The sequence below is a fragment of the Equus przewalskii genome, chromosome 32 (assembly GCF_037783145.1).
Source record: "Equus przewalskii isolate Varuska chromosome 32, EquPr2, whole genome shotgun sequence".
In the NCBI taxonomy this organism is placed as follows: Eukaryota; Metazoa; Chordata; class Mammalia; order Perissodactyla; family Equidae; genus Equus; species Equus przewalskii.
Genome location: NC_091862.1, coordinates 15,001,030 through 15,017,717, shown reverse-complemented (window position 1 = coordinate 15,017,717; position 16,688 = coordinate 15,001,030). Strand labels below are relative to the sequence as shown.

Here is a 16,688-nt window from a genome sequence, read left to right as displayed (position 1 = left end):
CCAGATGACTAGTCAAGACCCACTACTCAGAAGAAAATGTCTCTTAACCAAAGTATTTTGAGCATTTTTATTTAATTCCTTAAAACTTATGTCACCATTTCTTTTACAGTTTCTATAAATCAATATTTCTCTCTCAAATGAAAATCTAGTCATGACAAAATCATTCTTCCTCTTTGTCACACAAATGCTTTTAAAAGGATTTTTACTAGGGTCGGTTATTAATGATGATATCTGTTTTTCATTAATTATAATAATACCTATATTTGAATAATATTTTCAGTTTGTAAAAGCACTGTTAGGCGCATTACCTTACAGTGTTCTGAAAAAGATATGCATCTAAAAAATTCTGTTCATATTTCATAATATGTTCTATTGATAGGGAAGGGAAAACCTGTTGCAATATGTTTATCATGACTCACAATTCCACTCAAGATAAGACTGCTCTAATTAACTTTCTAAGTACAAACTGTACCCTGTCCCCAGGGCATTTCAAGGTATTGGCCTTGAACAGTAATTCTAAGAACTTTTACATCCAACTCACTCACATTTCTCTCATATATAAGACAAAATTCACTTGAGTGTCAGTCAGTGGATGAGTTTTAGAATGGCTACTGGGTGCAAAGCTGGGGGCGCACGTTCTGCCAATGACCACAGCATGGACTTGGAATTTAACGTGGCTGTGGCCATCCTGCTTTAGTGGCCCAGATTGAAAGGATGGTCTACAATCAATAAACCCACTGGAACAGGACTGAGGAACGGCTGGTTGCAACAAGATGTCTGTCCTGGTTTTGCCCTGTAAGGATGTCCTCTTGGAAACCTCTCCCACTTGGCCAACTTCCCATCTTCAGACTTGGTAGAATTGGAGTGCTTACTAGGCTTTGGGATAGGGTTTTATACTAACCTCATAATATCATCATGGTTTGTGTGTAGCTCAAGGCTGGAGGAGGGCCTCGCTCACTGCTTGTTTTCTTCTTACCCTTATTTATTCATTTATTTTTGGTGAGTAAGATTGGCCCTGAGCTAACATCTGTTGACAATCTTCCTCTTTTTTGCTTGAGGAAGACTGTTGCTGAACTAACATCTCTGCCAATCTTCCTCTATTGTATGTGGGATGCTGCCACAACATGGCTTAACCAGCAGTGCTAGGTCCACACCTGGGATCTGAACCTGCAAACCCGGGGCTGCCAAAGTAGAATGCAGGAACTTAATCACTAAGCCACCAGGCTCGCTCCCGTCTTACCCTTATTCTAACTTCCTGGTATTATTTATGCACAAGTTCCTCTCCCACCTGGTAAGTTCACTGAAAAGCCGGAACTGTGAATTTCCACTTTTGGTCTTCCCCTTCCCCTGCCATTCTAAGCTCAGTGCTTTGCACAGAGTTGGGGACTATTTAAATGCCTGCTAAACATTAATAATTAGTATTCTAAGTAAAATATTTTTATTTAGTTAATATATTTTTTTATTTTTAATTTAGTTGATATTAATTGTATACTTAAGTTTTTCCTCTAGGTTTGACATTTGCAAATGGTCTATTTGTCAAATACTAAAATTCTTTCATTTTCTTGGTTTAAAATTCACTTACAAATACAATCAAAAGAGCTAAGGCAAAATGAGATGTGAGTAAACACTGTTCCATTGGATATTGTCTACACTAGCAAAATAAATTACAGGATTAGCAATCTCATATACACTGAACAAGTTCCCATAGTCAGAGCAGTTAGTGAGCAATATGTCAAGGGCATCGTGACACGGAAATGCTTGTTCATATAGTCCATTAGGGACAAGTTCCTCTTTCAAATGAATGTGTAAAACTTAGTAAAGTCAATGGGGGCGAACATTTAAGTGGTTCTCATTTCTCATTTTTTTAAAAGTCTATTTGACTACAAATAGCAAAATACATTCTGTGTATGTTGGGGGAGCAGATGTCAGCTGGAGAGAAGTGGGTAGTAAAGACCCCACACATTTTCCTTGAGATTATTACACTTGATATTTACAGCATCGTTCTTTCTTAAGAGAAACGTCCCATATTTTTTCTGTCATTCCTTTAAAGGAAATCCTTGGCTGGAGTGTCACAATATTTTCATATATCTCTCACTGTAATAGTTTGAGCACAGTGCTTGTAGTGGCACCCAGGATTATAATTTAAAATAGATGTTTACAGATGTCAGAAGTCTGGGTAAATTTAGCAAGTCTGGCAAATTTTTAAGTCTCGGCAACTTATGGTTCTCCTTTCACAGTCCAATTGTATCAAAGGCTCTTGACCCTTCTTGAGAAGGATTCTACCGCTAAATCCATTTGTCCAGCTTCTTAACATTGTCACATAAATATATACAATACACATATATATCTACATATTTTACATATATATATATAGCACTACTTTCCTTCAAACTAATTTAGTAGACCCATAAACCAAAACAAAAAAATTAAAATTCTAAATATAATAGAACCGAAAGTATCATTAGTGAATCCTATTCATCAGCGGGGGTTTATTTGCGGGATGTGATGGTACACGAAAACTATTTAAAAAAAATGAAAATCCCGTCATAATGTTATTCTAACCGAAAAAATCATGAAAGAAACATTTACATAATACACTAAATGACTACTTTCAACCTAAATTTCTACGTGTTGCACATGTTTTAAAAACTAGTCAGCGACCAAAACTTACTGAAAAACCCAAATAAAATCAGCTTTTTCATACATACAAAACCCTCCAGGCCCCTGAAATATGAGCAGATTTTTATTTAATAAAAAGAAAGCCTTCAGCTACAAAGCTGTCAGCTGCATAAGGCTGAATTTCAGTTTCATCAGAAGCCCATCCTTTTAACAGCAGACGATGGACTGACTGGATCTGTTTCTGAATCTCTTTCCTGTGTGTCAGGCTCTCTACTGTAGCCATACCCCATGTATGACGCATACAGTCCAGAGACAACTGGGATCCCAAGCCATAACAAAGTCCATTAACCTTTTCATCCAGCTCCGCATGCCCAGTAGGGGGACAAGAAAACAAACCAATAAATAACTCTTAGGAGTCCATGGCCAATGAACTCCTAACACCAATCATCTCCACTTAACACTGGGAAAAACAATTATGGATTAAAGTTCCGGCATCTATCCCATAAACCCACACAACATCAAAGCTATGCACAATGGAAGAAACTCAAGGAGATGCCTGCCTTGTGACGTCGCAGTTACAATCTGGGAGATCAGCGTCCTCACTGCCATCCTCTGCCATCCTCAGGGCACACAGATCTTCTACCACCACCATGAAGCTTCTACTTGCAAAAAGTTAAGTCTGCAGAGCAAAAGGCTAAATCCTGTGTGGGGATGAAAGTTTCCCCTTGTCTGCGCATGGAAGTATGAAAATGCTCACTCCAGACAAATGTTGGTAAGTCGCTGCCTGATAACATGACACTGAGCAGTGACAAGTGGTCATGTTTCTAAATAAAACCTACATTCATTAACATGTGCCAGGCTTGATCTCCTGGAATGTAGGCCACGAGTGTAAGAAGGGGAAAAGGCTCAGTGTAATCTGCAAGAGGGGGGGCATTAGGCCCCAAGAAAGAAGAATATCAAAAATAAAGCCAGCTGCAGACACTCCACCATTCGGGAAAGACAGTCAACTTTTCTTGTGGGCTGCTTGTTAAACTGGAAACAAGAAATCACCTAAATGCAAACAAACAAAACTTCTACAAGTACAGCCAATTGTAGTAGCACGAAGGAACGGTTTCTTTTTTCCTCCAGTTGGCTATGCCAGCTAAGCGGTCTAAGTAGGAAATTTAGGAAGGTGGGATGCAAGCGATAGTCTGTGGGACAGACCTTGGTCTTTGCCTTTGAACAGTCTGTGAGCAGGAAAAATAAGCAAGAAGTGCTATTCTCTCCCTACAAGTGCAAAACCTTCGTCCTTTTAAAAATAACGATGTAAAGTGACAAAAATAACATGTTCATTTCAAGATAACGATAACAAAGTTCATTTGCTTGGCGGAATTTCAGGTAACTATTTTTCTTTCGTGAATTTCAGGCATTTCCACACTTTCTGCACTGAGTCTATATTAATTTCCTAACTGAAGCTTTTCAAGAAAATAACCTCCCAAATTATTAATTACTGGTAATTTAATAAAACGTGACTAATGCTGGCTCTTTTATATTCTTTTTGGGTTCAGGTCTACAGATACACAAATAAATTAGAAATAAATAAATAAATTACAAACATTTGCTACATTGTTTTTAGACATCCTATATGATGAATTGCAATTAGAATAAAAGAAAGCATTCACTTCTGGTCATGTGAGTTGATTGCTTTTAAAAGAGAAACATTTTATTTGTAACAGAAACAAACCTATATTTTACATAAGAAATATACTCCAGCAAACCTAGTTACAAACAAAGTTATTTTTCACATCTTGCTACTTAAAGATATCCTATCCTGAATTCCCTTATAAAACAATCACTCCTCTGATACATTATTTTTAACAATCAGGACTGTCACCCTAGGAGCTTTGGTTAAAGGAATATATTAGTCACAGTTCTACAACAGGAGGCAAATGTGCTTATTCTTGATAGTGATTAACTATTCTAAAAGCTTGAGATTTTTAAAAATTTTTATTGCCATTATTTCCTTAGGTTAATCCCTTTTTAGTTTATTTAGTTTTCCTCATGGATTAAACAAAATTATTTTTTTCATGCTCATTATCATTAGCAGAATGTATTTATTCCAATGAATTAAATATAAGGCAAGGCTTTTAAGTCAAAATTATTGTAATAGCAAAAAATGGCAACAATATCAAGGACCACCAATAGGGAAGATATTAGAAAAATCATGGTATATTAAAACTATGGAATACTCTGTAGCCATCTAATAGAATAAGATATGCATATATAGCATTTTATAGTATATATGGTCCTTTCCCCTGCATTGTCTCATTGGAGATGTGGTGGTTACTTTCTTTTTCTTTCTTTCTTTTTTTTGAGAAAGATTAGCCCTGAGCTAACATCTGTCATCAATCTTCCTCTCTTTGCTGAGGAAGACTAGCCCTGAGCTAACATCCATGCCCATCTTCCTCTACTTTATATGTGGGACGCCTGCCACTGCATGACTTGACAATCAGTGTGTAGGTCTGCACCCGGGATCCAAATGGGTGAACCCTGGGTCACCGAAGTGGAACGTGAGAACTTAACCGCTGCACCACCAGGCTGGCTCCAAGAAATGTGGTATTTATTTTAAGGAACACTTTAAAAATGAGGAATCTGGGACTCAGAGAGGTTATGCAGTAAGCCCTAGGTCACACAGCCAGTACAGGGTGGCCTAAACTCAAGACTGGTGACTAATTCAGGACTGTTTCCATGCTTGCTGCATCATTGCATTCCTGATCTTGGCCAGACATCTCTGAATTGACCACAATGAGGTAACGCCAGCCATAAATTCGAAGAATCAAGTTTTCTTTCACCTCTAGTATGGCTAGAACTCCTGTTAGACTGAAACCCCTTCTGAGGGCAGCAGCTCCGACTTCGCTCTCTTCCCTGCACTGCACAGGTGGTTCACCCACACAGCCTCTAGACTGCCTCTGGGATGAGAGCTGATGTTTATCATGCAGTTCATTGTGCTAATCGATTTACAGGCACCATCTCACTTAATCCTCCTAATAGCCTTTCACACATGTGGTAATTGAGGTACTTAGAAGCTAAGTAACTTGCCTGAGGCCGCAGGGGAGCTGAAGCAGAAACACGCTATAACTCAGGCAGCTGAAGCCCCAAGCCCCTGCTCTGTCCTTATGGTGCTTCCCATCCCATGACTTAGACTAGGGAAACTCAACAGACACTGGAGTGACAAAGAACTCAGCCCGGTTCTGCAATCACTCTGGTGCTCAAGTTAGATCCACTTGCAATTTAGTCGAGAAAGAAAATTTAAACAACTGATCACACTAGATATTTATTTCAGTCGAGGGAAATGCAATGAAGGAGAAGTCCAGCGGGCCTGTTGAGCAAGCAAGAAAAATCTGATCTAATCTGGAGACAGGGAAGAAGACGAAGGATAATTAGAAGCCAGCTGGGCCCAACAGCCAGGGACCGGAGAGTGAGCGAAAAGATGTGATGGAAAGAGGAAGGCCCTGAGGTGAGCAGCCATGTGTATACTTGTTGTCATTCTTATTTAGTTAGGAACCATTTTCTTTCTCATCTTTATATCCTGAGAGCTGATGTCAGCAAACCACAGCTGCCCACCTGTTTCGGTAAGTAAAAATGTTGTTGGAACCCAGCCATGATTTTCTGTTTACATAAAGTCCATGGCTGCTTTTGCAGTACGAAGGCACAGGGGTTTCAGCAGGGACCATTTGGCCCAGAAAACCTAAAATATTTACTATCTGGTGCTGGGTAGAAAGTTTGCCAACCTCTGCCCTAGGGCAACAGGAACAGTACTTCATATACAGCAGGCATTCAATGTTTTTTTTAAATTACTTCTACACAACATTTGAGGGAATTACGATAAATACACAGATTAAAAGCAACGGGTCACAGAAGACCACATATTGTACAATTTCATGTATGTGAACTGTCCAGAATCTAGAAAGGCAGAAAGTAGATTAGTTGTTGCCTGGGGCTGAGGGAAGAAGGGAGGGCTAAGGGGTGAAAAAGGTGATTAGGGCTTCTATTTGGGGTGGTGAAAATGTTTTAAAATTGACTGGGGTGATGGACACACAGCTCTGTAAATACACTAAAAAATCACCAAATTGTAGTTTTGATAAGTTGTATAGTATGTGAATTATATCTCAATAAAGCTGTTATTGGAGGGAAAAAAAGAGCCAGATAACTAAAGTCTGCTTTTGTTTTGGTGATGGGGATTTAGGTTTGGTAGAGGAAAGAATATCCTTATATTAAAGAGCTCAGTTAATTAAAAAAAGTCATTACAAAGGAGCAAGCAACCTGAGCCTGACCTTCCCAGATACTTAGATGGGAAATGTTCAATAACGCATTGTCTGTTGTAAGAAGCACTAAACAATTAATGCTAACAGACAGACTTCCTGCGAGTCCTGAGCTCTGGAAAAACTGCTATGTGGGTTTTTGCATAGGGTTCACTGACATCATGAGAACTAGAATCCTTGAAGACAGTCTTACAGAAATTACAATTACACCAATGACTATTTCTTATGTTGACACAACAAAAGCCAATGGTTCAGAAATGGCTTTTAATTGCCTAGGCCAATGTTGACCAATAGAACTTTCTAGAATGATGAAAATGTTCTGTATCTGCAGTGTCCAATAAGCTAGACATTATCCTTATGTGATTATTGAACACTGGAAATGTGGCTAGTACAGCAGACTATAATTAAAATTAAATCGTAATTTAGTTGTATCTCACCCAGCTAATTTAAATAGCCACATGTAGCTAGTGACTGTCATACTGGACTGAGCAGGTCTAGAAAGTAAGAAAAGGACACTAGAACGTTATCCATTGAGCCCTAAAAATAACTGAGCAAATTTTGTTGCCCTACAAAGCCAACAACGCTTGGTGACAGTCAGTTTAAAAATTCAATGCAAAATACGTTTATTTTGAACTCAGAATAGTCTATGCTAATCCACTGGTGACAGGAAGTTGACTCAAAGTTAAGCACTCTATTTGTATGTAACAGTAGACCGTGTATTATTAGCGAATCATTTTTCTTTCTTTTCTTTTTCATGTTTCTATTAGCTGGGAAGCTGTTCACCTGAAAATATCATCTTCAAAAGTAACTCCTCCATTTCCACAAGAGCATAGAAATACCAAAAGGCATAACTAGGTTATGTTCTGCTTTAATGAATTAGCGTGAAAAAAAAGCTGGAAGGGGAAAGAGTGATGAATGAGACTGAATCATAGAAACTTAATATTTCAGCTGGCAGGGCATAGTTGAAGACGGGTGTGGGAGATGGTCAGCCAGTCTGTGTACTAGCAAAGCTCCGATAAACAAGGAAATGGAAAGCCAATGTGATGGCTGAGGGCCAGGTAGGAGAGGCTGCAATAAGACTATAAATCCAGCGTGGCATTAAATTCCAGGACAAATTAACGGTCAACTTATTTTCTGGTCTACTTTGGAAAGAGCAATTAAAAACGGACAATGTATATACAAAAATCTCCTGCAGGAATCACATCTGTGTAAGATGAGACTCTACAAAAGTAGAAAGATATGAGTATTTTAGTGACCATAGTGCAAAGCATGCACCTTGTAAATATTTAATTGATTCCAGATTACTAATGTCGCTTTTGGAAAAATAAACTAAACAACATCTAGAAAATTCTCACTTGAACAATCAGAGAGCAAAGTTATAAATACACATGGCTTTCAGGAGAAAGCACCTAACTTATTTGAGGTACTGTTGGCTAACAGCTGGGCATACACTGAGGTACCATGAAATTATATTAAATTTCACTTAAGGCATCTTTGACATAGAGCATTCCCATATCCCACACCACTGAGCCACTAAAAATGGGAAAGACTATTAACTAGTTGAACACAAACCAATCAACAAGTCATAACCTGACCCTAAAAATCCAGGGATGTTTCCCACATGGGCGGCTTCCCTAAGACGGGTATTTACAGCACAAGGGCTTTAATTTCTCCTTCTGAAACAAGATTTTGTTATCAGTGGCTGAGAAGTAAGGCTAAACATAGCACTGGGGTTCTAAAACCTACATATGCTTACATGCTTAGAGTAGCTTAAGCTGAACTGTGCATTTGTCTCCCTTCATAGTCCTTTCTCAGGGCACTTAGCCCCTCGTTTTACTTGATTTCTTTGCATGTCTGTATTCCCACCATGAGCTCCTTGAGGAAAGGGACCTCTGTCTTTGCATCCTGAGTCTCTCACAGTCCTGTAACATTGTCAGTACTTTACAAAGGACTGGGAAATTAGACTGTCGAAATAAACAACAGATCCTAATTTCCTTTTAGTTGCATTCTCCAGAACAAGGACAAGGAAGTCATACGCTTGGCAGGCGGGTGAGCACAGTGCTCTGGAGCACGAGCTGTGGAGTCAGTGCAGGCTCTGCCACTCAGCATGTGCGTCACCACGGGGAGCCTCATCCTCCACATCTGAAAAATGGGTAGAACAACACCCACCTCAAAGGGTGTTAGGAACAACACACAAGATATATATAAAGCCTGTAGCACAGTCATTGGCACAAACTAAGGGTTCAATTGCAGTGTTATTGCTAAACATTTTGAAAGCTGGTAAACGTTTAGTCCATTTTTGTTTCATTATCACTAAAATAAATTATACTCTCGCTTAAATTAGACCCTCTTTGAGAACTCCTTGTAGAAAAAAGTCTACTAAATATTTTCAAAATCGAGACATGGAATTGTCATACCCACATGCAGTTTTTATGGGCACATGGTATTCAAGAGGCACTATTTCCTGTCCATCTTTACGCAACATGGCTAAGGAGAAGAACCCAGATTTAAAAAGGCACATTGTGGGATAGCTCCTAAATGGCTGTGAATCAGAAGCATTTACAACTTTCCAACTCTCCTAACTGCCATAAAGGAGAACAGCCATTCAAACATTCACGTGTTCATTCATTCAAATATTTATTGAGCCCCAATTGCGTTTGAGCATTGCGCTTGGTTCTCATAATAGACAGGAAATGGAACGGACAAAGAGGCTGCCCTCATGGAGACTCCATTCCAATATGAAGCAAAGTTCACCTAAAATAAAGCATCTGTTAGTCATTCCCTCTTTATACCAAACAGCATAGTGCCTCATTCAATCATAGCAGACTTTCAGATTGTTAGTATAACCCTTATATATTGTTTTCTTTTTGCCTTTGATCTCTTTTACCCACCCTGCCTTCTGCAACAGAAGCTGAATGTAATATTCCTCTCAGATACAAGGCTTTCAAGCTAAGCACAAAATTACAATAATGCAGAATGTTTTTACAACAAAGCAAAGTGGCAATAATTAGCTTTATTCCCACACCTTGCTAACGAGAAATATAGTAGGAATGTGACATTTTTAAAAAATTTTTGCTACTGCAGACAAAAACACCCTCCACAGACCCTGCTCATCAGTTTCACCTTCTTCCTTACAAGAGGTTGAAGCCCCCAAAGAAAGAATGTTCTTGTGGGAATGGATTTTGTTTGGATATGACTTTCTTGCTTTCAGCTCAATGCAAACACCAGTGGATTTATGAGATAAGGAGAATTTCGAAGTTAATGAAAGTGCCATTTATGAGCAAAGCATGAACTAAAATGGTGGGAGAAAGAACACAGGGAAAGATTTATTGGGTTATCTTTGGCTGAAATGAAAGGCAGACTGAATGCGTTAAAATTCTGCACACACGTGTCCTATTGCCTGGAGTCCTTTTTACCTGGCTGCCATGAGATCCAGGAGATGCTGCCACCGGTCGTTGATCTTTCCAAGCTTGTATTCAATCTCCGACGCTTTGCTTTCATGGCTGGCTCTAGCAAGGCGTTCTCCCATTTGCTGGAGCTGTATTTTGCTCTCTTGGGCAATAGCAATTTCCTCTTGATAATCCTGCATAATAAATAGCAATCACAGAGGTCAGAAAGCATATTCTTGATGCATTCAGCTTGGCTGTACTAGAAACAGGATAATTACAGTTTTCTACTGCTTGGAAATAGTTTGGGCATGAGGTACACTGTCTGAGTATCAGTCTGTATGTACAAGCATTAGTGGTACCTATTATTTTCAGTATTATTTTCAGGTCCAACTGAATTTTATATAGACGTTCTTAAAGGAAGGGGAAGTGCTTCTATTTACTTAAAATGGACATTAAAAAAAAAACAATAAAAGTATGTACATACAAAAGGCAAAACTTGAAGGATTTAATGCTGGGAAATTATACCTTATTGCTGTAATCACCAACCTGAGGCTATATTTAGAATCAACCCTCATCCGGATAGTTACCGAGAGGCTTATTTGTGTGTGTATTTGTATATATGCAGTTGATATATATGTGTATATGTGTGTGTATGTCAATTGTTATTTGTGCAGAATGTTTTAAAAGGGTCCCTTCATTTTAAAGAGAGATTCTCTATACAATGTCAATATTTACAGCACATAAATCAATAGCAAATTAACTCTCAAGAATAACAACCGTTAATCTTAGAGAATCAACGGGTCTCCAACCTTCTTCATTTACCCACTTGCTGCACTGGCTCCTCTTAAAGATTGTTCTGGATAAAAAGAACCAGGCTGCATATGGTCTATTTGCGAGAGACAGGCCACGAAATGGTGTGATTTAAGTGGCGATGGGTGGACATCTCCCCTCCACCCTCACTCCCACCCCCTGACCAGTGCTTTTCTTACTCTGGCCACAGGGACAGGATTCAATCTTTAGAATCAATTTTTTCATTTTTGGCTTAAGCTCCTGTTATGCAGCACATATTTCCTGAGAAAAATATTATACGAAGACAGGTATCATAGGAGCATGGATATTTTAACTTTCTGTTGTTTTCAAGTCAGTGTGATGACAGAACTACCCTCTCAAGTCAGTTACCGAAGCTAAAGGCCCCCAAAGGAATGGGCTGAGCCAGTGAAATTTCATTCTATCCCAGTGGTGAACGCCCTCCTCAGGCCCAGCACCCCCACCTACCCTCCTCTTTATGTTACTTCAACACAATCGGATCCAAAGACCAATACATTGGACGTATTTATTAATAGTTATAATATTTCACCACAGATTTGAGATGATTTTACTGAGGAATGCTTATTTCAAAGGAATTACTCCAAGCCTAAAAGAATATTTATAGTAAAACAATCCTTTTGGATTGTCTTTTAAATTAAAATGTTTTTGAGTGTTAATGTCAGTAGACACCAATATCTTGGTTACACTCTGTTCATTAATTGCTTGTTTCTATTTTGTCAAAGTTACCAAACCTTAGTGTTATTTCCCTTTACAAAAAAGATACCATGAGAGGCAAGTTCATAAAGACTTCTTTTTAAATCCCATAATTTGTTTTATATACAAAATATTAATATTAATATTTAAATATTAATATTAAAATACTAATATTTTAAGGATTATTCCTAACATTGTGCCAAATAGTGTAACAAAATTATCTACGTGAAAAGCCAAAGTTTTTCTAAATTTTAAATTATGACTGTATTTTATTTGAGATAATTTTTCTACACCCCCAAAATAAAATTTCAAGAAGAAAATCAAAGGGAATATAGATATACTTAACCAAAATTTATTCTATCGCAAACTTCACTATAATACCTATAGTACACTAGTCACGTCTAGTAGAGCATTGCATGATACCCAGAAACTAGCTAAGCGCAGAGCTGTTGGCAGACGCTAAAATAAAATCTGCATTATCTCAGCCCACATTTTAAAGGTTTATGTTATCAAATATGTATACAAATGCTTATCCTTAGAATTTGCAATTTTAAGTGGAAACCTATAAAGTTATTAGTATTACATGATGGCTTTCAGTTTTTATTTTTCTCTCTATATGTTTGTATGGATAAAGATAATTTTCCCTAATAATGATGTATATTTCTTTTTACAACGAATGAAGCCATAATTCACTCATTCAATAAATACTGACTGCGTACTTATGAGAAGTCAGGCTCAGCTCTGGCTGAAGGAGATACAGCAACAAACACAACAGACAACGTCCCCGCCCCAGCGAAGCTTGCAGTCCACTGGGGCTTCCAGTGCACACGGACAATGAACGAGTGAACAGGGAACATGCACTGTATTCAGGTGGTGACATGTGCTAACGAGAAACGAACTAAAACAGAATTGAAATGATTAATTGTTCAAAAACAACGTGGAAACACCACTGAAATCATCAAAAACATTTTTAAATGTCAGCAAATTTGATCAACCCTATAGATGTGAAAAATGTCCTGGATCCATATGAATATATAAAATAATTATAATTAACTTGAAAATAATATAAAGCCAAAATTCTCAGGAAAGTCCTTATTCCTGTGACTGTCTATAGAGATGTCTTACAGAGAAAATTTCAGTTTACTTGATCCTGGGAATTTCTGCTTTCAGCTCCTCTCTAGAGATTTCACTTCTTTAAAAACAAAAATGAAACAAAACAAAAAACTAATACATAATTGATGCCTAATGATCAGGTAGCTAAAACCCCAATATTGAACATTATCTATTAGCAGATAATCTATTTCATCACAAATTGAAAATATTTCTATATATTTTGTATGAAAAGGAGGCCTTTGCATGCAAGTTTATTTTGCACTAAAAAGATAAAACACTTATAATAGAGTGCTCCTTTGACAGGGAAGTAATTATGAGTAAGGCCATCTTCTGTATCTATTAAAAGTGTCCCTACGGCCCAGTGGTGTAGTGGTTAAGTTCGCGTGCTCTGCTTTGGCGGCCCAGGGTTTGCAGGTTCAGATCCTGAGTGTGGATCTAGCACAGCTCATCAAGTTATGCTGTGGCAGCATCCCACATAAAATAGAGGAACACTGGCACAGATGTTAGCTCAGGGCCAATCTTCCTCACAAAAAGGAAAAAGAAGAAAACCCAAACCAAACCAAAACAAAAAAGTGTGCCTGAGCATTCTGAAGAGTAAAAACATATGTAGTCAGGCATCCCATACCTTCTTGAGCTTCTCTATCATTTCTTCAATGAGAATGTCTCCATTTTGAGAAACTTTGCTTTCCATTTGAGTCAGCCATTCGCAAAGCTCCTTGTTCTTTTCGCTGAAGACTGCCCATTCGTTCAACCTCTCACTTACTTGCTGCCGCCTTAAGGAGAGCTGACAAGTTTAAAATGGGAGAAATGCAAAAGGATTATCAGAGTGGAAGTCATTACCCTGAGGAAAATAGCCACCAAACTCTGTAGGGTGGACTGAAGTGAGCAATAGTGGTGCGCCTCTTTAGGTCACTGTTCCCTGAGGTCCAGTGCCAGGAGCACAGCTCTCTCTAGCAAGGTTTCCCAGCTAGGATCTGCTGACACTAAGTGCCAGTGGGAGACCTTGAACCCCATACTTCCCTCCTGGGGAGACCCATGCTTATTAAAGGATCTGAACGATCCAGCTTCACAGTATAGTTGATTCTGTGTAGATGATACAGAATCACTGAATGTACTTTTATGAAAAAAGAAGAAAGAAATAGGAAAGAACAGGAAAAGAAGGAAAGCAGAAAGGCAAGAAAAGAAGGAAAGAAAGAAGGAAGAATTAATCGAGTCTCAGCTATCTGGAGAGTGGAGCAGAGGGACAGAGTGGAAAGAGGCCTGAAGGGGAAGACGTAATTCCTATGGCTCAGCTCCATACTGATCATTTTATTTTGGGCAAGTTCTTTGATGTCTCTGCCTGCTTTCTTTTTTATTTATTTAGCTTAGTTTCTTTTTTTTGGCATAGCAGCTTAATTGAGATATAATTCACATACCATACAATTTATCTGTGTACAGTTCAGTGGTTTTTTTTAGTATACTAACAGAGATTTACAACCATCACCATAATCATTTAATAAAATTTTCATCACTCAAAAAAAACCATCAGCACACACTCCCTTCCCCCCACCCTTCCCCCTTCCCAGCTCTAATCTATTTTCTGTCTCCATGGATTTGCCTATTCTGGACATTTCATATAAATGGAATCATACAACATGTGGTCTCTCGTGAGTGGTTTCTTTCACTTAGCATAATGTTTTTAAGGTTCATCCATGTTGTAGTGTGTATCAGCATTTCATTCGTTTTTATAATTCTGAATATATTCCGATGTATAGATACACCACATTTTATTTATCAATTCACCTGTTGATAGACATTGAGTTGTTTCCACTTTTTGGGCTATTCTGAATCATGCTGCTATGATCATTGGTGTACAGGTGTTTGTGGGGACATACGTTTCATTTCTCTTGGGATATATACCTAGGAGTAGAATAGCTGGGTTACACAGTAACACTACAGATTGTTTTCCAAAATGCTTACAACATTTTACATTCCCACCAGCAGAAGGATTCCCATTTCTCCACATCCTCACCAACACTGGTATATTCTGTCTTTTTGATTATAGTCATCCTAGTGAGTGAAGTCGTATCTCATTGTGGTCTGGATTTGCAATTCACTGATTGCTAACGAGGTTGAGAACCTTCATGTTCCTTGGCCACTTGTATATCTTCTTTGCAGAGGTATCTAGTCAAATCCTTTGCCCAGTTTGTAACTGGGGTGTCTTTTTATTCTTGAGTTGTAATAGTTCTTTATACATTATAGATAGAATGGGACTATTTCCTTATCTCTAGGTCTAGAATGATCTTTCCCAGAATTCTAACATTTTCTGATGTCATCATCCTCTTCTTTTTGCAGTGCTGGTTGAGATACTAAGGAATGTTTCTAGTTGAGTTAAACTACATGTTAGCAAAATATAATGATTTGAGTGGCAAGAAGAAGGTCTTCGATATTCTACACAGCCATGTTGAGGAGGCGAGGCATGCCACCATTCATTCCATTGCATTAAACACCTCCCTCTCAATTTTCTTTTCTTCTGCCAACATTTTATTATGAAAAACATCAGACATACAGAAAAGTTGAAAGAACTGTATGGTAAGCACCCATGATACACTCCCTAGACTCTAAAATTGTTAACATTTGCCTTAATACATATATTCCTTTATCCATCAATCACTTTATTTCTCGAGGCACTTCAAACCAATTTTCTTTTTAAAATGAGAATGAAAATATATCTAAGGTGCTATACACTTCCTAATTAGCAATTCTGCATAGGGTTGGCTCTGTTAATGATTAGGTAAATCATATTCAAGGTCCCACACAACCTCAAATGTCTGTGATTCTGTATCTAAGGATAGAGTTGGCAATTCAGCTATCAGACCAGGATACCTATGCCAGGGCTGGCCTTAGGCATAAGAAGCTGCCTAGGTAATGAGCCCATAACCTACCATAGTTTTTGAAACATCACCATTAGAAATTCATTCTTTTGAATTAATTATGATCTTTTGAAACAAAATTTTCTCTGGGTAGGGTGACACTGATGAATCCATTAAGTATGTCTCCATTAGTATAATTCAGTTTACCATTAAATTTTCTTCCAGGCAGAAAAACACAGAACAGCCAAAAAGGCAGTGAATTTACTTGGGTTGGTACTGATAGGAATGGAAAAGGCTAAGAAAACACAGGTTAAAAGTTTTGGAGATGAATTTTGCCTATGTCAAGCTAGACCAAGACTGAAGATGGGAGCCCAATCCTTCTAATACCACTTTCCTCTCAAACTCTGACAGCAGAGTGCATTCTGATCTTCTGCTGGAATGCTGAGATTTTGAAGTTTCTGGTAGATAGGGCTTTTTCTCTTTCATTCACAGAGTATCAGAGTCAGGAGTGTGGCTGGTAGTTACAATTCTGTTTCAGTTGATGCCCAAGCTGAAGCTATATTTTCATAATTGGGACCACCCAAAGTAACAGTTTCAAGGAAAGGTTAGAAATCCCTTGCCCTTCAGACTTAAGATGAAAAGGTCTTGCTATGTGTAGCCCCTCCTGTCCCCTTCCCCCAAATCTTGGCCACGAGCAAGAATGAATTATAGGGCTTTTCCCAACCACATCTGCAGGGAAGATGACCATATAATAGAAAAATATCATCTATTTCTTTGAGAAGTAGGTATTATCATGCCCATTCCAGAGACAGAGACAGAAGTTTAGATAAATTTGAGCCTTTTGTTTATAGTCAGAACAAGACAGGACCAGCAAACCTTGAGTCTTTGATACA

At 38.2% G+C, this 16,688-nt stretch overlaps 1 protein-coding gene across 6 annotated transcripts in view; it reads right to left on the bottom strand.

Moving 5' to 3' along the window:
• The window catches only part of SYNE1 (spectrin repeat containing nuclear envelope protein 1), a 443,793-nt gene that overhangs the window by 47,413 nt on the left and 379,692 nt on the right, over positions 1 to 16,688 (bottom strand). For 3 of the 6 annotated variants that reach the window (XM_070603011.1, XM_070603013.1, XM_070603015.1), the window contains 2 exons: positions 13,569 to 13,727; positions 10,337 to 10,503 (listed from right to left, as the gene is read on the bottom strand). In XM_070603011.1, the coding sequence (XP_070459112.1) occupies positions 10,337 to 10,503; positions 13,569 to 13,727 (326 nt within the window). Of the gene's footprint in view, positions 1 to 3,179; positions 4,136 to 10,336; positions 10,504 to 13,568; positions 13,728 to 14,725; positions 14,843 to 16,688 lie in introns of those variants that run through there. The other 3 variants (XM_070603016.1, XM_070603017.1, XM_070603014.1) reach the window with 2 other exon arrangements.